The 24,723-nt window shown below is 40.2% G+C and overlaps 1 protein-coding gene across 6 annotated transcripts in view; it reads right to left on the reverse strand.

Annotated features, from left to right (window-relative positions):
- The window catches only part of CSRNP3 (cysteine and serine rich nuclear protein 3), a 130,339-nt gene that overhangs the window by 28,920 nt on the left and 76,696 nt on the right, over positions 1-24,723 (reverse strand). The window contains exons 1-3 of one of the 6 annotated variants that reach the window (XM_061612932.1): positions 16,825-16,879; positions 13,647-13,786; positions 8,979-9,149 (exon numbers count right to left, since the gene is read on the reverse strand). In XM_061612932.1, coding sequence (XP_061468916.1) covers positions 8,979-9,126 — 148 coding nt within the window. In that variant the 5' untranslated portion in view covers positions 9,127-9,149; positions 13,647-13,786; positions 16,825-16,879. Of the gene's footprint in view, positions 1-8,978; positions 9,150-13,646; positions 13,787-16,824; positions 16,908-22,469; positions 22,599-22,786; positions 22,834-24,396; positions 24,596-24,723 lie in introns of those variants that run through there. The other 5 variants (XM_061612933.1, XM_061612929.1, XM_061612931.1 and 2 more) reach the window with 5 other exon arrangements.

Here is a 24,723-nt window from a genome sequence, read left to right on the forward strand (position 1 = left end):
AGTTGCAGTGGTCTATCGTGATACCATTTCCCTGACCAGGTGACCTATCCCACAGTATCCAGGGTTCGAGTGTGTGTATCTGAGGTTGAGTGGTCGGGACAGAATAGGGATTCTGTTGGTGTACCGCCCACCCCGCTGCTCAACAGTCTCCCTTCCTGAGCTAGCCGGGGTGGTCTCGGGGTTGATGTTGCAATCCCCTCGGCTTGTGGTGCTAGGGGACTTCAACATCCATGCTGAGGCCGCCCTTTCTGGAGTGGCTCAGGACTTTATGGCCTCCATGACAGCCATGGGTCTGTCCCAAGTAATATCTGGCCCCACTCATGTTGCTGGCCACACCCTGGACCTTGTTTTCTGTGTGGAGGGGGATTATGGTGATCATGGTGTGGAGGAACTTTCTGTAGTTCCGTTGTCATGGACAGACCACTACCTGGTTGGGTTTAGACTCACTGGGACTCAGAACCTCTGCAGGGGTGGGGGACCGATTAGGATGGTCCACCCCAGGAGGCTGATGGGATCTGGATGGTTTCCTGATGGCTCTTGGAGATTTTCCTGTCACCTCGGCAGGCGATTCTGTCGAAGCTCTGGTTGACCTCTGGAATGGGGAAATGGCCAAGGTGGTGGACACAATCGCTCCTGAGCGTCCCCTCTCACGAAGTGGAGCCAGACCAGCCCCCTGGTTTACCAAGGAGCTGGCGGTGATGAAACGAATGAGACTGATCGAACACGGGCTACAGCCTATTTGAAGGCCTACTTCGTGGCAGTATGGGCAGCAAAGAAAGCATTCTTTTCTGCCACTATTGTGTCTGCAGGGAGCCATCCAGCGGAGCTGTTTCGAGTGGACAGAGGCCTTTTACATCTTGGCCCCCATAGGGATAATATAGACCATTCAACAGACCGCTGCCAAGAATTTGCATGGCACTTTGCAGATAAAATCACTCAGATTCGTTCCGACTTGGATGCTATAGTTGATACAGTCTCAGTGGATGTAACTTTGGCTCCTGCCTGTCCAATAATAATGGATTCTTTTCCATTTGTACAGCCTGAGGATGTGGACAGGCTCCTTGGAGAGGTGAGAGCCACCACAAGTCTTCTAGACCCCTGCCCTTCCTGGCTCATTAAATGCGCCAGAGAGGGACTGGCTGAGTGGGTGAAGGGAGTGATCAATGCCTCCTTACAATAAGGCAGAGTTCCAGTTTGCCTAAAGGAGGCAGTTGTAAGGCCTTTGTTGAAAAGGCCCTCCCTGGATCCCTCCATAATGGACAATTATCGGCCAGTGTCCAATATCCCATTCCTGTGCAAGGTAATAGAGCGTGTGGTGGCCTCCCATCTCCAGGGATTCCTGGATGAAACGGAGTATCTAGATCCATTTCAGTCTGGTTTCAGGCCTGGTTATGGGACGGAGACGGCTTTGGTCGCCTTGGTGGACGACCTACACAGAGAACTGGACAGGGGGAGTGTGTCCTTGTTGGTTCTGCTGGACCTCTCAGCGGCTTTCGATACCATCGACCATGGTATCCTTCTGGGCCGCCTTGCTGGGATGGGACTTGGGGGCACTGTTTTACAGTGGCTCCGTTCCTTCCTGGAGGGACGAACCCAGAAAGTGGTGCTGGGGGATTCCTGTTCGACTCCTTGGCCGCTGGGGTCCCTCAGGGTTCAGTTTTGTCCCCCATGTTATTTAACATTTACATGAAACCGCTGGGAGAGGTTGTCCGGGGGTTTGGGGTTCGGTGCCATCAGTATGCTGATGACACCCAACTCTACTTCTCCTTTCCACCTAACTCCAAGGAAGCCGTCTTGGTTTTAAACTGGTGTCTGTCATCAGTGGTGGACTGGATGAGGGCGAACAAATTGAGGCTTAATCCAGACAAGACAGAGGTGCTCCTGGTCAGTCGAAAGGCAAATCAGGGAATAGGGATTCAGCCTGTGCTGGATGGGGTTACACTCCCCCTGAAGACGCAGGTTCGCAGTTTGGGTGTGCTCCTGGACTCAGCTTTAAATTTGGAGGCCCAGGTTTCTGCGGTGGCCAGGAGTGCTTTTGCACAATTAAGATTAGTGCACCAACTGCACCCGTTCCTTGAGCCGTCTGATCTGGCCACGGTGACACATGCCTTAGTTACATCCCGTTTAGATTACTGTAACTCGCTCTACGTGGGGCTGCCTCTGAAGACTGTTCGGAAACTTCAGTTAGTGCAACGTGCTGCAGCCAGAATGTTAACTGGGGCTGGTTACAGGGACCATACGACTCCCCTGTTACAAAAGCTCCACTGGTTGCCACTCTGTTTCCGGACACAATTCAAAGTGCTGGTGATGACCTATAAAGCCCTATATGGCTTAGGTCCAGGCTATCAGTCAGACCATATCTCCCTATATGAGCCTGCCCGGGCTCAATACCTACGTCCTCACAAGCACAACTAGTGGGGACGCAAGATAGGGCCTTTTTGGTGGCTGCCCCGAGGCTTTGGAACTCCCTTCCTAGGGAAGCAAGAATGGCCCCCTCCTTGCTGTCCTTCCGTCGGCAAGCAAAGACTTTTTTATTTCAACAAGCCTTTGGAAGTGAAAGCTGTTAAGGACAGATCTTGAAGGGTGCTGCATTGCTGTTGCCTAACTGTATTATTTTAAACTGAGTTTGAATTATTTTAACTGTATGTATGAATGGTTTTAATACTGTAAATTGTTTAATTTGATTTTAATCTAGACTTTTGTATGTTTTTAATTATATGTGTGCTTTTATCTGGAAGCCGACGTGAGTTCCAGTTTTGGAAAAAGGGCGGGGTAAAAATAATGATAATAAATAAATAAATAAATAATATGAACTGAATCAAATTTCTCCCCCATCCCAACCTGGGAGTAAGACCTATTTAATTCAATAGGTTTACTTGTGAGTACTTATGGTTAGGATTACACTATTAGTTACCCACCAGCTTTCACACTTGCAAAATGTTCTGAAACAGTCCTTGGTTGAAAAAATGATCAAAATAGCTTTTAAAATGTGTTTTTGAGAGGAAATATATTCATGATTCCATACTTTTAGAGAAAAATATGTTTAAAATACAGGTTTGTATTCAACTAAGTCATTCTCAGAGCAACTGCATAGAAATCAACAGGTATGACTAACTTGTCCATTGATTTCAATGAGTATACCCTGAGTTTGGCTCAGCTGGATACAACATACACGTTTTAAATATGTATTAAAATGTGGATTTCAGCCCAAAAACAATCAGAGCAACATGGAATTATGCAAAAATGACACGGACCAGAAATAAACTGATTCATCCTTCCCTATCATAGTCTTATATCTGTGACCGTTCCATCCACAGCTTAAAGCCATCACGGGATGTTGCTGTCCCCAAGTAACAAACCTGATGTGTGAATCAGGTCCTAGCCCAGGAGTCCGTTTCATGATGGTACTTCTTTCACTGCCCTGTTCCTTATCTCAGAAAGGATGTACACCCGTAAAAAATTTTCACACTCCATGAACCTAATTGAACTATCCTAGCTATGCCTGACACCCTTCACAAGATCTCAGAAAAGCTGCCATTGCCAACTATGACAGACAGCACAACTTGGTGACTGAACTGCAATCAGGCCATTTTTTTTTTAATGACAAAGACATTACATGGAGCCCTCAAGAGAATACTTCTTATTCCATTAGGCATATGGATGGGATCAAAAGTCGAAAATACAATTGTGTGCTTTGTTATATTCACTTTGCTACTTATATAGGTTGGGGTTTGTTTTTGTTTATAAGGCTGCCACTCATTAACTTGAGGGCTTTGATGCCTTGTCTGTATGTTTAAAAAAAACCCACACTGTCATTGGTTAGGAGTCATGTTCAAAAAGAAGGGCCTAGTTCAGGGAGTCCAAGAACTCCAGTTTACTCATGCAGGCTGCATTTCACTTTCCAAGTTCAGGGTACAGGCTGCTTTGAAATGCAATTGCCACATGCACTCACATGGTTTCAGCGCCTAAGGTTTGTAACTGATTCCCAGGAGGGAACATATCTCTCCACTGTCTGATTTAATAACCAGATGAGACTCCTATTCAAGGGCCTTTCTGAAGCAGAAGCAGCTTTGCTTTAGTGCTAGGCAGGCTCCTGGCTCTGTGCCAACTCCTTCTCTCAACCTCATCACCAAGGTTATTTCCTGACAGAGCCACAATCCATGGACTAGAAGAGGGGATTTTATTTATTTACTATCATCATTTATTTCGCTGTACAGCAAATTTGAAACTTGGGGCATGTTGTCTTATGCAAATCATAAATACGAGACTAAAGGATAGAACACCAGACTGTGCACCCTTATAGCTTATGCAACAGAAAGAGAATGGGTAGGTGTGTGAAAATGAAAACAGGTAGCTTTCATTTTTTAACATTTATTCTGCCTAGAGCTGATAAGCAGTGTTCTTAGCTGCTGCTGCACAGTTTTGTAAATTCTGGTGACAGCAGCCATTTGGAGACTAAGCCAAACACAATTTAATTTCGTGTCTCCTAGTTCTTTTAAGACACTCCCCAATTTCTGAAGAAATCCATAGGACATAAACATATGCCCCTTATTTCAAATTCAGGTAGCTGTTATGAGCTCTCTGAATTTATATTGTTCTGTTCCATTTGGAACATTTTTATGTTTTATATTCTTTATATGTTTTATAATTGTAATGGTTTTATTTGTTTTTTATAATGGTATATTACATTGTTGAAACCTGCCCTGGGATCTTAGGGTGAAGAGAGGGTAAGAAATCTTATGAATAAATAATATTAGAAGGGAACTATGCTAGTCTTTGAAAATGACGTAGTTGTGGAAGACAGGGGTGCTTTCTGGTTGAAAAATTGTGATTTGCTGTTCTTGCTGGTTAATTAACACCCAAATTTGATTGCATTTAGGAAATAACTTTCTAGTTGAACAGAAATTGTCTCTCAGTGAGAGGCCTGTGACATACAGCGAGGTGGGTCCAGACTAGCTGGGATGCTTCCACTAGAGAAGGACAGCAATTTTGCCAGCTGCCCCCCACAGGCCCATCTGCCACCCCAAATCTGCTTTGGGGGGGAATTGGTGGACTCTCCAGAATAGTGCAGGAGGTGGCACTGGAGGCTGCAGGGGAAAAGGGAAATTGACAAAATTTGCTTCCTCCCCACATTGCTCCATATTGCCCCATAATCAGCTAGCAACTGCTGGCACTGACTTTGCTTTCTACTGATATCTAATCCATCTTTAGAAATTGCTAAACTCTTTGCCGCAATGTTTTCTTTCTGACAAGGAGTTCCATACTTCAGCTTTCCTCAAGCTCAGAAAAGACATTTGCTCTGGCACTATCAGAAGTATTGTGACTGAACCTCTCCATTTTAGGAAGAATTTGATTCAGAGACTATGAACAGAGAAGGCTTTTTCTTTTATATTTTTCCTTTTCCACCTCCACATGCCTCTCAAAGTATTTTTACTCATCTCCTGTAATTTCTTCTCCCATTCTCCTTTCACATTCTTCTTGTACCTTAAACTGCCACTTTCTTTAATCTCTCCCTGGTCCTTTTACATTCACTTCTTCCTCCCATAACAGCTGTTCTCTTTTATCTCCTTCCTTTCTGTTCCCAGCAAATGAGGAGGCACTATGGAGATTGTGGCACTGAGGCACACCTAAAAGTGGCCCAAAGCCCACTGTTTGAGAAACATTGCTCTAAATTATTTTAAGTTATGGCCATGCAATGAAGCCTGTGCTTGGTTGTGGGCATTCTCTCTCCCTCTCCAATATATATAATATCTAAAACTAAACATTACTTTCCCATATAAAACACAAATATTACTTTCCAACTATTGAAACTAACCACTTTAAAGTTAGCCCTTTGTGCTACTCCCAGACAAATCCTCATCTCTACAAAGTATCAGCATAATCATAAAACTTTTGTCTAGAAGATGCAAGCTATTTCTGCACCCAGCAGCTGTCAATACCACAAACTAAACTGTTTATAACAATATTACAACCTTCATTTTCAGCTATCAGGAAAGAGTAATTTGTTTCACATAGCATATAGTGAACATAGTACTTTGTTTCACAGTACAACCTGAAAACACAGCTGCTGTGAATAGCAGTGTTATTGAAGACATAAGACAATATTGCTTTCCACAGTGTTGTTCTGAATTCTACTAGCGTGCACTGCAATGCCAGAAATTGTCTAATGATTTGTTCATTTTATTTATTTTTTATTTTGTTCAATTTTTATACCGCCCAAAGCCCGAAGGCTCATTTCATCTTATGTGCCACTGCACTAGTAAACAGTGCTTAGTATTTATAAAAATCTATGAATCTTCAAGCTGACCTAGAATGTCCATATTGGGACAGCAAAATGGCAAGACATAGTTCTGCTGGCTGCACATGGCTTACCATATGCAGCACAAAGATGCTTGGTGGGTATTTTATTTAGCAATTCATATTCCACATTTCCAGTAAAATGTAATACAAAATATATAGGTCTCAAGTCAAGGATTCTTCCACATATCAACTTCACCCATGCTCTTCTCCAACCCACACCTTTACAGTCATACCCAGAAATTTCCTTCCCTCTCACGGGTGCCCCTCATATCCCATAACCAAGGTCAGCCCATGTGCTTTTCGGAAACTTTCTCTTCTCTCCCCAGATATTCCCCCAACACACTAAAGCTTGTGGTTTCCCAGGGATCTCACCAGAAATCTCCCACTGACCACCTGCCATAAACATGCTCTCCCCCTGGAACATAAGAAGCTGCCAAATCGGACCATTGGTGCATCCAGAGCTATTATCTAGCACCATATTGTCAGCGGCACTCTGGGATTTCAGACTGGAGTCTTTCCCAGCCCTACCTAGCAATGTAGAATTAAAACTAGGACCAAAACATATGCTTCACCTGTGAGCTATGCCTTCCCCAATCTTTCTCTCACACACCAGGACACTTCTTCCCTTTCTTCTGCCACCAATTGGAGAACCGTTAGAATCAATGCTGAATCTTTTGTAGCTTCACACCGAAATGTCTCTCTGCCCATTTATTCCTACTGTTCCAAGAGCTCCAAATAAGCAGAGAAAAGGAATCTTAGATTTCAGAATTGGCAGCAGAAGAGCAGGATTAGAACAACTGACTCACATTGGTATTCTTAGGGCCCATCCATACCTAACCGCAAAATCCATGTTTTTCCATATTCGGTTGGTGGCCTCAAGATCCATACATATCCTGTTTCTGGTCAGATTATTGTGAAACCCCAATTAAGTCCACCCCTTTTTAGTGATTGGTCCATAACAGTCATTTGCTTTCCACACGCTTTTTCGGAAGAGTGCAGAAATGCATTTTTTTTTTAATGGAAAAGAACACAGCTTACAGTGTGTGCTCTCACTCACTCAGAGAGAGAGAGAGATGGCTGCCGGGCTCTTTGGTCTGTCTGGCTCCCCCTCCCATCCCCATCAGCTATTGGGCAGGAAAAGAGAGTCTTTGCCTGCTGCTGGATCGGCTGCAAGACCAATGCCACAATTAAGTATTAGAGCTTGCTCCTCTCCCCCCTTCCCCTATCAGTCCAAGGAAGCTCAGTTAAAAACCTCCTCCTTTAAAGTCCATGTTTTCAGTGAATTGTTTGCGTAAAATTGCAAAATAGCTTGAAGTGGAAATATTAGTAAACATTTGATTTTACATTTGATTACATTTTACATTTGATCACAAAAGAGCATGGAAGTTAATGCGATTGATTATCGATACCGGAAAGCATATAGGTTTTTCAGTGGTATTTCTAATGAAGATTTGTGAATGCAAAAATCCATACTAGCTTGCAATGTCACATGGACGATGGTGAATTAATGAGGACACAAAGCTGTAACATTGCAGATTATACAGTTGTATAGACGGGCCCTTAGATTATTCAGAACCAACTACATTAACACAACCACTGTGCTTAATATAATGGTGTGGCAGCTAGCATACCATAATAAACTTGTCCTCCCCGTCAACCACAGAGAGAGAGCATGGATTTTGCATATTACATTATTGCATCTGTATTGCCACAAGCTGGCTTTGGGAAATAATTAACTACAGGATCACTTTGGCCATGTATGTTATCAGAAGGAAATACAAAATATGTAAATGAATACTGCTACTATACAACACTCTTTTCTCATATAAACAATGTGACTAGCTCGTGTGATACCTACCTACATTTCTGTCACACTGTTTTAAACACATTGTTTATTTCCTTATTTATATTTCAATACATGTTTACTCTGCTTTTCTATGTAAAAATTCCAAGCGGCCCATACAATACAAAACATAACAGATCTAAAATGATGACAATCACCTGATTAAAACATAAAGTATTTAAAAATAGCATGGGGGGGAGGAATCTGCAGATCAAGTTCTCTATAAAACAGTCAGTCAACAATCAGATACCTACTGAAATAAATAGGTCAATTTCCCAAAGAAAGTCAAGCAATGATGGATGCAGGTAGATCTCTCCTGATAGGGCATTCCATAAGCTGGGCACCATTACAGAAAAAGCCCTGTTCCTTTTGTTTGCTGCTATATATCTGACAGCGATAGGACACACACCAGATCTTTTGACGCTGATCTTAATGTTCAGGCTGGTTCATATGGACAAAGGTAGTTCTTAAAGTATGCTAGTATCAGACCATGCAGCGCTCTAAAGATTATAACCAATTTAGACAATTCAGACATTTAATTCCACAGTAAAGTCCTTCAGATGATGGGGACCAGAGCCAGTCTCAGCACACCCAACACCATGAAAATGACAGCAATTATATGGTACCACTTGTGCTGATCTTCTGAGGTTAGTCAAGGATCTCACCACACAAAATATATTACTACAGGGACAAATCAGTCTATTGTCTAATGAAGACTGCAGTTCACACACTACCGCTCAGTAAGTTTAGTAAACAAAGGGGATGAAAACCTAAGCATAGAATTTGCATGTTTTTAACAACCTATTGAGCCTCGCTCTCCAGCTGTAGTACTTACGGGTAAAATGATTTGAAGTGGATGGGTTGATGCTATCACCACTGTCAGCACTTTCACTGCTAGAAACATCATCATCCGATTCCCGCACCGAAGAGCAGGGTGAGGAGCCATCAACTTCTTCAAACTTCCTCTTTAAAATTCCACTCATAGCTGCAGCACTGTCACATGTACCTGCAATTGGAACAGGTGCAATGAAGCAAGGAAACATTTGACTGAAGACCAGGCAATCAAGGTCTTTAAAGTCATTCTAAGATGGGTTTTCTCATACCAGAGAAGCGTGTTTCTCATGAATAAGTTCCAAGGAAAACAAAGGGACAGATAGAAGCTTTGACATTCGGGCCAATGGAATTGTCTAAGGTTTCCTCCCCCCAATGTTTACTAAAGAGCATAAGAAAATCAAAATACTGAAACAATCGCTGCAACAAAAAACACCACTTTTCCAGGAAAGACTGGACATCTACATTCACACCACACATTTATTCCACTATTATTCCACTTTAAACAGTCCTGGCTTCCTCCAAAGAATCCTGGGAAGGGTCGTCCGTGAAAGGTGCTGAGAGTTGTTAGGAGACCCCTCTTCCCATCAAGGCATGCAATTCCCAGAGTTCTTTGGGAAGAGGGACTGACTGTTAAACCACTCTGGGAATTCCTGCTCTGTGAGGGGAAGAGGAGTCTCAGGGATTAGTTTTATATGAGGCCAAGTTTGGGAACATTTGGGAACTATATTAGAATTACAGATGTAGTTGGGTATTTTCATTTAGGCCAAATTCACACCATACATTTATTCCACTATTATTCCACTTTAAACAGTCCTGACTTCCCCCAAAGAATTCTGGGAAGGATAGTTTGTGAAGGGTGCTGAGAGTTCTCTGGGAAGAGGGACTGACTGTTAAACCATTCTAAGAATTGCAGTCTGTGACCCCAAATGGTGTGGTTTGAAACCTGATTTCCCCCAACCTATTGGATTATCTCCACATTGGCTAAACCCGAATTTACTGGGGAAAAGCATCAAGATTGGGGTTGTTTTAGGGTAACATTATGTGGACTACAAAAATTAAATGGGAATGCAAACAGTTGCAAACACACAGTAAACTCCAGTGTGGACAAGCCCATAATCCTATTTTATAAGGTATTATTATCACGTAAACCAATTGCCATGAAGTATCATCTATTCCTCCCAGCCTGGGAATCTCTGATTTGATCCACTTACTTTACTAGCTAATGTGCAGCCCTGTTCATGCTGTTCTGTGTGCTCACATTGCACTATATATGGACACACCTTCTGGTAGAAAGTTCTAAGTGAAAATTTAGCCCCACACACATTGGGCAACATTATGACCTCACAGCATGGTGGACACGAGCTCTCTAACTAGGCATGCATCACACATTCTCCAGCAGAACCTTGGCAATTCTGACAGCTAGCCAATTTCCCACTGTAGTGCTTACAAATATTATGGTGTGTTTTCAAAGGCTTCATTATCTCTTCCCTACCTAGCAAGAGTTGGGTGCCAGTCAAATATATCTGGGTATAAGGAAACCTAACAGTCATCATCTTTCCTGAGAACATAATGCTATTCTTTAAGGACTCAAATCTGAGCTGTCTATTCACTGGTCAGACTAATTTGATTGGAATTTGATTTTGTCTATGAATAGCTTTGGTCTCAACCTTGAACAAGCATGAAATGAGATGAATACTTCACCATATATATTTTCTTTTACAGCTCTATGAACACTTTTGCCTAAGAAGAAACCTGAATGACACAGAAGCTTGCAATTTTGAACAACTAATACTGGTCCAATAAAAAGTATGATACTTCCTTAATTGACTCAACGTTGGCAGTGTAATTCCCAAATCTTTGTCTTTTTGTAAACTTGAAAATCATGACAGAGGATCACAGGATTAGTTCATGAAAATCAGAGATCATCAAGTCTCCTCCGTACCAAGGGAAAAAAACACGGCACACTGGCCACCTGAAGATTAACCCTCAAATTAATCGAGACCATAATGAGCAAGGGACAAAGAAGGAGCTAATGAGATGTGACACAGAGAGAGTACCTGCACAGAAAGCACACAGTATAAAAGACAATTGGGATGCTATTGTTTTATTTTGAAGATAGGACCAATTGAGGCTTTAAAGGTAATGAGTAGCACTTCAAATGGTACCTAGAAATGAACCGGCAACAAGTGCAGTTTATATAAAAATATGAATCGTATGCTCAAAGGAAAAAAAACTGGTTCCAGTCAAGAATTTTGGTGGTGCCACTGGATTTTGAACCTGCTGAAGTTTCCAGATGCTCTTCAAAGGCTGTCCCGTACAAGACTCAAACCTCATCTTGACATAACAATGGCATGTGTGGCAGTGCCCTGATCAGAGCCTCCTCCTGAAACAATGTCAGCAAAGGTAGGGAAACTTGTGTGTCATTTGCTATAGAAGCAACACAACCAAGCGGGGCAGGTGGCAAGATGAAACCGCTGCATAACTACAATGCCCTCATACAGATCACCTCGTCCTTTCCTTATGCAGGTGTAACAATGCCTTAGGGTGTGACCACTTTACATGCACAGAACCCTGAACTCAGCTGACGAGTTTAAACATATATACAAATTATCTCAATGTTACTATTTTTGTTGTGATAAATATGCTCTCACATGAACAAAAAAATGTTAGCATCAAAAGCTCTATGAAGTTGGGTGAGGAGGGAGGACACAGGACTAATGAGCTTGCCCTTCTGGAATCTCAGAAACCTGCTTTCAATGAGCCAAAGCTACATGAACAAGTAGACCTGCTGCTCCTCTTAGCCTTAACAGCATTTATTACACTGTGCTTAGGGAGAATATGGGCACAGCAGGCGTAAACTGTGAACTGATTAACACTATGAGCATACAGTCTAGCCCAGTTTGCATGCCACACTAAGCCCAACAATGGTATAGTGTGAATGCGTAAGCGTGTAGGCTCCTGGGGATGAGACTGCATTCGTTTAGCTCTTCCAGGTCATTTTGCTGCTACACCACGCTGAGCTAAGCTTAGCGTGTTGTCCAAATTGAGGCTCGTGGTTTTGCTCTCTCTAGCCTAACCATGACCTCATTCAGCATTCTTTTAATAAAGGGTTGCCTTGCAATAGGCTTACAATAACTAACCTAAATCCCTAGGGTAATGCATTTTGACCACAAGGCATAATTGCTGTTCTTTACAATCAGTTTGGATAATTCACTACACTATGAGATTGGAATACATCTAATCTTTAAAACATCCAGCTAAGCATTGACTATTGGGCTTGCTGAAGCATTGTAAAAATTATTTTAAAAAGTGGGAAAGAGTTGAATCTTTAGTGACTGCACATCTTGATATTAGCTGTTTTATTTTATGTTTGGATTTAAGATTACTGGAACTATCAATTTGAAATTCTTTATCAATTTATTATGTTATTGTATTCTGTTCATTATTCACTGCTGCAATTTTACAGGAAAATAATGTAATGTAACTTTGCTAAATACTGCATCTTTTCTTCCAATATTTTACAGAACAATTAGTACTTTATAAGCTGATAATGATGCTCCATATAGAACATGCACACAAGCAGTGGCATTTTAAAATCCATTCCACATGTAACTCCTCATCCTTGTAATTGTCTCTATCATGTATGGAAGTCAAAAGCCAATGGATTTAAATACGTAACTCTGAAATATTAAGAATCACATCTGCTTAGGTTTATATGAATAAGAGTTCATTAAGATTGCATATTGTGAAGAAAATCAAACTACAATTCCTCTTTATTTCTGACATAAACAATGTACTTACTGTAATAGCATGTGAATGGGTTCTGTTTGTACCATCTATAACTGGAGTTTCCGTTCTTTCTCACAAGGAGTTGTCAAAAAACAAACTGCCTAGGGATGGGTGTGGCTTAAGCACTTATGTTTAACAAAATCATTGCTGGATCAGATCAAGGGTCCATCTGCTCCAGTATCCTGTTTCCAACAGCGGCCAGCCAAATACCTTCAGCAAGCCCGCACATGGACACAAAGACAACAGCCCTCCTCTCTTGTCTGTCCCTAGTAGTCAGAACTATTATTTTTATATTTATTAGTCGTTTACTATATACAATGCCTCAAAGTGAGCTACAATTGTAAAAATAAAGCAAAACAAAAAAGGTACATATACAAGAATCTAAAACAATCATCAAAAGAAACAGAACATTATTATTTAATGAAAGTGCTCATCCTGCAATATTATAATATGGGCATATCCTGCCTCTCACCTTAATAAAAGATGAACATCAAAACTGGCAAGGTCATCATACCACATGATCCCAATTAAAAACCGAATGCCAGAGTAAGCAGGAATGTCTTTGCCTGACACCTAAAAGTTGATCATGATGGCACCAGGTGTACCTCCCTGGAGAAAACATTCCAGTCAGGAAGTGCAATGCTCTGCAAAGGCATAGATCCTGAGAGTACTCATGACAGAAAATAGGATTAGAGTCCGCAACCCATGCAGCCCACTTAAGAGTAGCAACATGCATTGCCAAAGAAGGGGACAGGCATCACACACAAAAAAGACAAAAGCGGACACAGATTTGCACCAAAAATGCATATGTCAACTTATATGCATAGATGAACATGTAAAATAAATATTATAATTTAAATATAAATGCAATACATCTCACCATGGTAGGGATGGCCCTCTGTGGCTGCTCATTCTGTACTAACTGTTAATGGGCCACTTCAAGGCCCAAGCTGCTCTCCCTTCTTAGCGTTCTTGATCTTTAAACTGGCCTTTGGACCAGACAGTCCTTGAAACAGAGGACTGTAAAGTAGGACACATGGCCACCGTAAGCACATTCCAAGAACAAGCAGTAAACATTGTATTTCAGCTACTAAGCCCCACTTTTCTGTCTGAGCCCCTCCAAATGTAAAAAAGGTATTCTCCTGGGTTTGTGGGGGGCAGGGAAAGAAGTAAGTCAGATAGTACTTATGAAGAGGAAGACAGAGTATGTTTCTAATGTAGCTCATATACATTATTTATTATTATGTTTATATCCCACCTTTCTTCCAAGGAACTCAAGGTGGCAAGCATGGTTCTCCTCCCTCTCCATTTTATCCTCACAACCCCATGAGGTAGGTTAGGCTGAGAGGTAACTGACTGGCCCAAGATCACCCAGTGAATTTTGTGGCTGAGTGGGGATTTGAACTCTGGTCTCCCGAGTCCTAGCCCAACAGTCTGACCACTGTGCCACAATTACTATGTGGCCAATCAACAGCAATGGTAAGGAACACATATTCTATGCTGCAACTATTATGTATTTATTATTACTCACCCTTTACAAAAAGTCCCAGGGTAGGGTACAATAAGAATATAATACAGTCATCTATTGAGTTATAAAGATGCAGAGAGCCGCTTTATATTCTGACCTCTGGGTTCAATTAAAGTCTGTACGTAAACTGTACTGCAGGGGATGGGGGTGAGGGAGGCTCATCTGATCATATTTCTGGAGTCAGACATGGAGCTGCTCCTCAGGTATACTCAGATGGATGGAGGAAATCTAACTATGCAATTCAAGCATAATCTAACAAAACAAAACAATCATTTTAGCTGAGAAAAGTTAGGGCTGAACAATGTGAGCTAAAGGCCTGGAAAGTGACAATGCAACCCTTTTGCAACCTTGATTTAAATCAACTTTCAAAACTTGTAACTTCAAAGGTTGGGGGTGAACATTGGTGGGAACGAGGGAGGAGGCCGAGGAGAGGAGAGGATTGGGAGAAGGAGGACAAAAGAAGACTAAAAGTCAAGCCAAGGGTAAAGGTATAAATTAGCAATGCCTCTGGCAAGAACCAATTAGCGCCGGACAATTCAGCCTTTACAATATTCTTTCATTGTCTGCTTTCCTTCCTGGTTACATGATGCATCCTGTTCAGCAAAAATCTCCCCTCTAAAACTTTAAACTCAGTAGGAAAACTCATATTTTCTAAGTGGTTATTTCAAGGGATATATACTTATAGCACAAGTATACAAGATGAACTTTCTGGAAAATCACAAGCTTTTTATATATGATTCTGCAAGTTCAGCTCCTGGGGAAAAAACTCTACCTTAAGTTTTTGTAATTGCAGCCACCTGATCCAACAGGAGAAATCTGCAACAGTACCTGTGGGTAGACCTTCTGTCCTTGACACTAAATGCTGCAGCAGCTCTAACGTAATTACATACCCCCTCATATTTTAAGATACCACCAGTAGAGGCAGGAGGGAGTATCTGCAATGGCACCACAGCAATCCTTACATATGCTGGAAAGAGCCCCATAATACTCTCCCCAGGCTGGCTAATGTGCTGCCACTCATCTCATTCATTGGCAATTGGTATTCATTTTATTTCATCAAGTAAATAGTAAGAGCCCATCCCCCCACAAAAATAGCATCAGAAACACAGGTTTCAACTAAACCCACAAATCATGATAGAGTGGAGCACCTAAATTTAAGGTGAATTAGGACCTCTTTGGAAATTACTTTACTCCTCACTTTTACACATGATGAAATCAGAAATGGGCCTTAGGTTCACGGACTTACTTACTTACTACTCCCCTCACAATTGGCAGAAGTGATGGTCTGAATGAGGAGATCCCAGGTTACATCCAGACAAAGTTAGCTGCACTTAGAACCCAACAGAATCAATGGGACATGTTAGTCCTGACTAGGGATGCTTGAGAAACTTGAACTTTGTGAATTCCAGTAGGAGCTGACCTGATTTGTACCTCCTAGACTAATGTGCGCATCATACCATTAGCTATCCACCAGCTATCACACTTCCCAAATGTTCCAATGCAATCTTGACTCAAAAAAAATCTATCAAAGAGCATTAAAATGAATATTTAAATGTGAATTTTCATGCAGAATAATGTAGAAATGGGACAGAATGGATTTATGAGGGAAACCATGCAGAAGTGAGATGGACTATGATATAAACCGATTTGTCCATCCCTAGTCATGATTAACTTTTAATGCTGACTTCAAAGGGACCCAGGTGCAATTAACCTGGTCTGATTTGAAACTAGACCATGTTTATTTGAGTGTGTGATCTGTCTTGATCATGGATATTAAGCCAGCTTATGCAGGGTTAAGAAATTATGTTTGAAAAACAGACATCTGATACTTCTGAAAAAACTTGAGGGGAAAAGAGAATGGAGGTTTATTTGCCCTAGTTTACTATTCTGTACAGTCATGTTTCAAAATCGGGGGGGGGGGATCAAAGAGACAACAAGAGAAAAAAGCATGCTTAAAAAGGAAGGGCAAGAATAAAATGAATCTGAAAAACTGTAAGGATAAATGAGTGGCTTTAAAAAAAATTAAAATCAGGGTATCAAAATGATCATTACTATGCTGTAGCCATTTTCAAGGAGGGTCAACAAAAACAAATGCCAAGCTATTTCTACTAAATTTAATCTGGCAAATCGTATCAGCTGTATATGTATGATTACTAACAGGGCATCATTATTTTGTGTTCTGCTAATATTCTCTCATGCTCTGAAGCTGAGCATTGCTGCATCAGGCGGTTTTTAAAAAAAATAAAATGAAAGTGTAGACATTTATTTTTGATTTATTTTTTAAAAAATATAGTATTGCTTTATCATGTTCTAGTAGTATATTCATAATGCCATTTGAACCAATGAACCTTGTTATTGGTTCAGAGCAAAGACAAAGACTGACAGATGACAAACAGGGAATCAATTCATCTTTTTTTTAAAGCTTTCTTGATCTCACAACAGATTACACCTGTCTCATTCAGTACAATTAGCCATCTGGCCTTTCTTTGGGATGGGTGCTTAAACTTCAAGCTCTGGTTATTATAAGTACCTTTTTAGAGCGGGAATGTTATCAACAGCAAATGTATTTATTCCTGTTCTCAGGATGAACCTTCTACTTATTCAGAAGATGTTCTTTTGTCTGGATAGCAACCTTACCTGGAATCACAATTTTTAAACCAAATGTACATAAAATAGGATGGGAAACAACATTACAGCACTTTTTATATTATCCATGCTCCTTTTGGCTTAAATATATCACACTATTCTAGATTCTGAACAATTCACCGAAGAGGCATACTTCAGTTTCACTCCATAATTCCCAAAAGAAAAAATCTTGGTTTTGTCTCAAAACCTTAAAAAGGATAAATATTATAATTTATAAATGTTATAATTTTGTGGTAACATTAGGGATGCTCTTAAATAGTAATGCTCCCCATGTTACAGCTGAAGAGCCATTAAATTTAAGTATGTGTTTACTGTAAGCATTTAACAAGCTTATATATATTTCATATTCAAATCTATAATGCTTGCTTTACACAAATATGTTAATTAAATGTGTAGTGGCCACACTGAGGTTTCCCCCAGTTATTTTAGCTTTGTGAAACAGATTCTCTGAATTTTGTGCAATTAAATTTAATGGCGAACTAAATAGCTGTGTGTGTTTTTTAATATTCCCTCAGTTTAATATTCTCAAGAGAATCAAAATCCACCTAACCCACACATCCATATACTGTATCCTTCCATGGGTAGAATTCAGCTGGTGCCCTTGCACTCAGGCAAAAGCTTTTGATTTAGCAGATGCCTCCACTAAAAGAAAAGGAGGGGAGGTGAATTTTACCAATTACCCATCCAGGCTCCAGAGCCCCACCACCAGAAAGTTGAGGGACTCTCCAGAACAGGATGTAAGGTAGCATGGGAGCTGCAAGGGCGAGTGAGATTTGGCAAAAAAAACACCCCACCCTCTCTTCTGCTTCTGTTATAGCAGAAGCATTCACTGGATTGAAAGCACTTCCACGAGCACAAAGAAACCAACTGAATTCCCCTTCATTTATTGAACATGCCTTATTCCCTTTGTTTTACGTGACCACCAGTACTGCAAATGCACAGCAGCTATTTTCAGATTCAGATGTTGTTCCTGCCAATGGATCATAGGAGGTTTTCTGAACTACTAGTTTCAGTAGCCATAAGAGGATTTCAATTCAAGGGACAGAGGTGACAAAAGTCTCCTGATGACAGACAATATGAAGTCCATAATTTGCCAGATAACTACTTTTCAAAATATAAGGGTACAGGAGGTTGTATAGCACAGTAACAAAATCAATAATATACTGTTATGAATAATTATACTGTTATAAAACAATTAGTCTTATTTTTGTTAATTTTTTGTTAAATTAGCCTTTATTTTTGTTTCTTTGTATTTACAGTTTGTAAAATGTGATTTTTTGTAAGTAGTTGCTTCAAATAATTATTGAATGTTACATTTTGGTGGGATTAAAACGGTCTGTCAACTTCTTCATTTATTAAAAAACAGGGTCAGCTCCTGTGCACAATGCCAACAAGTGTTCCAGATGGAAGATTTAAGGGATTTCAAAGAAGAAGTCATACCATTGCATTAATGGGAATTCTGTCATCTGCTTTAACGGACCACAGCTTCGATCCCACTCTGAAGGGCCCCGTGATCCCTGGAGCTAGTTTTCAAAAACATGGGGAACTAGAAATATGGGAGGGTGACAAAAGCCAGGGTCAGATGGATCCAGGCTGCCTTTATAATTTGGTGCAAGGAATCATCATTGCTCCTGTCTACTTCCTCATTCCAAAACCTACTTCACAACATAGCTAAGCCTCACAGCTGATTCTCCTAAATGCAGGAGCAGCAGAACTGATGACTGTTGCAGTCTTGGCAGAGAGACTGGAGCTTGCTTCCAAACAAACATAAAGAGAGAAGGGGATTAGAAGATGGCTGTGTGAGACAACTGGGACCAAGCAGGAATTTTTGCCAACCTCTTAAACTTGCACCATTACAGTTTAATTTTTTTTTAAAAAAATCACAAACAACTGTAATCATCAGCTGCTGATAAACCTAAATGGGTCTACTACTTTTAATTTAACTCTCTAGGCATTTTGGGGCCACTTCAGTTTCTCACAGAAACCCAAACTGTCTGCTTACCAGTAGCAGATAGCAAGCATGGGGGTAGGCACAAAGGTTTGAATTCAGAAGCAAATTAGTGCATTACATTAAAATTAGGTTTCTTAGGAAATCAGATCACTTGGAATTCAAAAGATAACAGGAAAACGTACTTCTATATCTAATCAAAAGCTAGCTTTCTTTGTCCCATTATGGCAGCCTTTCCCAACCAGTGTGCCTCCAGATGTTGTTGGACCACAATTCCCATCTTTCCTGACCATTGGCAATGCTGGCTGAGGCTGATGGGAGTTGTGGTCCAACAACATCTGGAGGCACACTGGTTGGGAAAGGCTGCATTATGGTATAAAGGGACAAGGCACATGCATGCTTTCTTTACCCAGTTTCTAAAAGTCCTTGTTTAGGTCACTTCATATCATTTCAGTTTTCCAAGATGGCTCTAGCCACATGGATTCAAGGGCATCACAAACATGGAGCCACCTAATTCAAGCCACTGGCAATAGTCAAGGCAGAGAAGATGGAAGAGTACCAAACAGATACTCTCTAGATCAGCCTTTCCCAACCCGGGAAGACTCTGTAGTCTGGCAACCAAATTGTCCCCTCTATAATCTCAATTTTAGGGTATTTTAGGGAGGCAGGGTGGAGTTTCTAAGACTTGCACCACAAATAACAGCTTGAAAAATTGGGGGCAATGGAAGCTGAGGAATAAAAACCCAAAGAGGATACCCTGAAAGGAGGCATGTATTCATCATTTATCCAAGTTCTGCACTCTGTCTATTCCACCTTAAAGCTTCTAGGCTCTGTCACCCTAATCTCCATTCCACTTATTTCAGGTGTCTTTCAAATTCTGCATTAATCTAATTATTGAAATTATAATGTATTATGCAACTTTGTATCACTTGGCATTTGCACATTTATCGTGAGTTTGGGAGTACTTGGTTCAGAATTTGGATATGCTTCTAGGCCCAGAGCCCTTATTAACTACTTACCCTAGAACAGCCCCAATGAAATCAAAATGGATGAATCCCTAGGCCACATCCACACCAGACATTTAATCCACTTTAAACAGTCCTGGATTCACCCCAAGAATCCTGAGAAGTGTAGTTTGTGAAGGGTGTTGAGGGTTGTTAGGAAACCATTTCCCTCACAGACCTCCAATTCCCAGAATTCTCTGGGAAGAGGGGCTGACTGTTAAATCACTCTGGGGGATGACGAGCCTCCTAATAACACTCAACACCCTTCATAAACTTCATTTCCCAGGATTCTTTGGGGGAAACCATGACTGTTTAAAGTGGAATAAAGGTCAGGTGTGGATGTGGCCTTTGTATTTGATTTGCAAAATTCAGGATACATGCCATTATGGTTTCCTGGACACGTTCCTTTGAATTTTCAACTCTTTATTGTATATTTATTTGATTTATTATTTGATTTATATCCCGCCCTTCCTCCCAGTAGGAGCCCATATGGCTTGCCTTGCTGCATTAGTAGAAGGCTTAGGATCAAGGTACAAATGTGATCCACTGGGTAAGACTAAGTTGCCTGTCATTAAACTTTGCAAAATTATAGTTGCTATCCACACACTTCACACTAATCTTCCTGAGGTGCCAAAGAAGCTCTAGTTCTACTCCAGTGGAAGCAACTTATGAACTGTAGGAATATCTTATTTAAATGTTTGCCCCTTATCCAAGATCAGCTTGACTCTCAGGAGCATACCTGATGCTTTTTACTGCAGAGCATGACATCTCAAAGTACTCCACAGAAGCAACAGCATAGCTTGGCAGTGCTCCTTATTGACATTTTGATCCAATAGTCCTAATGATACGTTCAATATGATTGATAGCAGACTATCAATAGTTTTGAACATGTTACCCAGACTTTTGGGAGATATTGATATTTGGAAAACTAGCGGATAATTTATTGCTTGCTTTTATATCCTAATTTTTATATTCCAGTAATCTTCTCTTACACTGATGTGAAATTTTATAGTATTCATAGTTTGCTGTTGTTTTTTAAATGATTTTTATGTGACAAATTTCCACCCTGGGGCCAAATGATGAAGGGCAGACTATAAATAAGGTAAATAAATAACTGACAAGCTTTAGTGAGAATGCCTGGCCTGTGATTACAACAGGACTGGTCTATAATGCATGCAAATAAATATGAATCAGATGGACCTGGTTTCTAATACAAAGATCTGATTCTGAGGATGCAAGACATGGACTCCTCTGTGGAACACAGCAAATTAACCTTGACCTTGCCACAAAAATAACCTTCTGCAGGGTAAAAGACAACTTTTGAGGGGCAAAATGCACAAATCTATTATTTGAACTTGCACACTGTGCAGTATGTGCTTGGAATTCAAAACTACCCAGAGTTAAGCACTTTTAAGCCCCACTAATTTCAATGAAAGACTTAAGTACATGATCAAAACTCTCTCTCTAAATAGTATCTAAAAGCATTTAACTTTGCCAGGAGCATGCTGTCTGGCTGGCTTTCAGTATTTATTGTCTTTATTTTTATGTCAAGTATCATGTACCCCCTTAAATATTTTGAAGTGATACAAGGGTCATCAGTGCCTAAAAAACAACCTAACTTTAAGATTTCTGCAACCATAATAGTAAACCTTAATTACTCCTGGTATATATGTTTTATGTGCTGTAGTTATGATGGTGTAAATTCTTCATTCTTAATTAAAACACTTAAGAAATTAGAAATGCTTTTGAAACAATTAGGAAAGTGCCATATTTATGCCATACAGAAGTTATAAATAAGCAGTTTGAGTTATTGGTTTGAATTAAGATTTAGGTTCTTGAACACACCTTCCTATAACAAAGCGTCCAAAATGCTCCAATCCATGTTATATGCTGGCTGAGCATTTTGAACTCCAAACTGCATAGCCAGCATATATTATGGATCAGGGAGTTTTGAAAGCTTCACTATAACAAGGTGTGTTTAAGAAACTAAATCAAAATACAAACCAATAAATCACTTAAAGGGTAATGCACAGCATCAACCACTACATCTAGTAACCAGAGTTATATGTTAGTCCTTACTAGATCAGCTCCACATCCCTTACCTCCACAACACCTGACTGGCATTGTCAAACTTACCCTACCTATAATCTGTTAGGGTGTGAAAATCGCAACTTCATGTGAAGCCCAATACTACACATGACAGCAGGTGGAATGGGGACAACAACCTGTAGAAACTCAAGAGCATTCATCCCTACTTATTAATGCTAAAAATTCCATGTGGATTGAAATCATGTTTCATTAAATTCAGTGTTCAAAGTTTCATGCAATCACATGTTTAAAGTTAGTATGTTTTCATTTTGACTGGCCTAAAATTTTAAAATTAAGATCAATAGAAAACTAAAACATACTTAAGGTGTCTACTGGAGAGAACTACTGGCAACTGCAATGTTCAAAACCAAACAATGCATACACAGCCACTAAGAGGTTGATAGATATAGATGACATTGATCATTATAAATGAACCCAAAGCACTTTCTGGAATAAATTGCAAACGAGGATACAAGCTTTAGATCATACCTGAATTGTGACAGTTTCATAAAAGCTGCAGGGTCTTCTCAAACCAGGAAGCAAAACCTCCTTCATTTAGTGTCAGCAAAGGCTCACTGCAGTAGTCAGTATATACCTCCCCCCCCACAACTGTTACAGCCTTCCACCAGCTCTCTGACCTTTGAACCCATTTCTTCCCTCTCCCGCTCTCTCCCCCCACCTCCCTCTGCAGTCAAAGCTACTGTGCTTGTTTAATTTGCATATGGCTTGCAGAAGGGCCTGTCAGCAGCCAAAAGGAGAATGCTGGCTTGGAAAGAAATTGTAGAACTGCAGTTCTGCTGGAATACCTGAAACACTGGAGTAAAGAGCCATGCCAAAAGAGGAAGCATTATGTTTGCACTAAGCAGTGCTGTGTGACTGGGATATTAGGAAGGTACTACTCTCGCCTCAAGAAACAGAGGGTTTAATTCTGAGAATACAGAAACTGCACACTGTCATCCTGCAAGGGTAGCCCAGTAAAAATCAGGCTCCAGCAGCTGGTTTCCAAGGTGACCAATTTAGTCAAATAAATCTGGGGAGGAAAGTGTTTGTGAAAATTTCCACCACTAGATTTTGCTGTTTTAAATACAGCTGGCCAGATGGGTTTTTTTATTATTATTATTATTGGAGTCTGAGTGTCAATATATATGTTGATATTTTATTTGAAATGCATCCACATCATTCATGCTCCTGTTGAAACATCTGAAGGAGCTTTGTGTGCATGATAGTTAAACCACATAAATAAAGAAGAGAAAGAAAGAAGTGTTGCTCTTATTTTCACACCAGTGGAACTGTTTGAACAGCCTGATCCAAAACAACACTGCCAACCTCTGCAAACCTGAGTCTATATTCAATATGGCGCCAAAAGAGGAAGAAGAGTTTTTCAGATTAATTTATTAAAATAATTGCATCAGGAAGTGAATGTTTTATTTGTTTAGAAACGTGGTTCTGGCTTGTTTTATTTCCTGCTTTCTCCCATTTGGCTTCCTGCAGGATACCTCAGCCCTGTTCAAAGGTACTGCTGAAATGCATATTAAAGATTAACAGTTCAATTTATTTCAAGATTGGCAAAGATTTATATATTGCACCGCTTTCCAAAAATGCTTGATGCATCACTATGGTACTATCAAACTTTGATGTTTCATATAAAATGAAATTCTCAAAATCAAAATATTTTATTTTACATCCTACAAATAATGGTCACTTAAAACATGTGGGATCTTTCTTTTTAAAAATGAAACAAAAAAGATAACTGCATCCCTTGGAATGAAATAATTCAAACAGTAGGAAAATACAAAGAATCAAATAGTCGTGTCTGTTGTTCTTAAAGGCTGGTGGGATATGTTGGATGCAGTTTCTTATTTGTCTGCCTCTGCCTTTGCATCATCATCTCTAAAATATTTCACAAAAGCCAATGTTAAAAAAATGCATCCTAATTAACATTCCAGTGTATACCATTTATCATTTAAAAACATAAAAGAAAATTACCGTCATTGAAACCACATGGTTCCTCTCAAAATAATGAGGCTGACAAGACAACAGCATAATAGATTGTTGCTATATTGAAATAATACAGCATTTCAGAATTGGCCACTGATCAGTGTTAGGGGTTGATTATAATGAGTGAATGATCCATTACTCCTGGATCTATAATGTTTCTCGCTGCAGAGTTTCAATACCAAAAAAAAAAAAAAAACCACCTAACACCCCACATTAAGTACAGTTACTGATTGCTATACTTGCAGTTTATTTAGCAAAGCATTCAACTCATGTGCAGCAAACAAGCCACACCTTACTGAATTCAAAAATGAATCACCAAAAAAAGGTTAGCAGACAAAAACAATACAAGCATAGAACTGAATTGCATTCATCACATTGAAATCCCAGAATAATCTGAAAGAAACAGACAAAAACTGACCTTTTCAAATGGATGTTTTTCCAATCCATGCACTTTTCCTGATAATTATGCACCAAAATAGGTTGTCATTTTGTAAGTATGTGATGTGTTATCTGCCTTCCTAGTTCCAGTGGAATCTTCTTAAATTTCCTAGCCCTGTGTTTTATTGCCGGTACCATATGCTTTATTGTTCAGCGACAAGAGCTGCACTCTGCACAAAGACTCATTACCTACTGCTTGCTTAGCAGCTTCAGTCTCTCTGACGCTGCCTATGTGATCACATGGGAGTTTTGTCTGATAAAACTGGGCACACTACTGATTTCACTGTCTACTATGAATATTTTTATC

Source organism: Rhineura floridana, chromosome 2 (genome assembly GCF_030035675.1).
Source record: "Rhineura floridana isolate rRhiFlo1 chromosome 2, rRhiFlo1.hap2, whole genome shotgun sequence".
Lineage (NCBI taxonomy): Eukaryota > Metazoa > Chordata > Lepidosauria > Squamata > Rhineuridae > Rhineura > Rhineura floridana.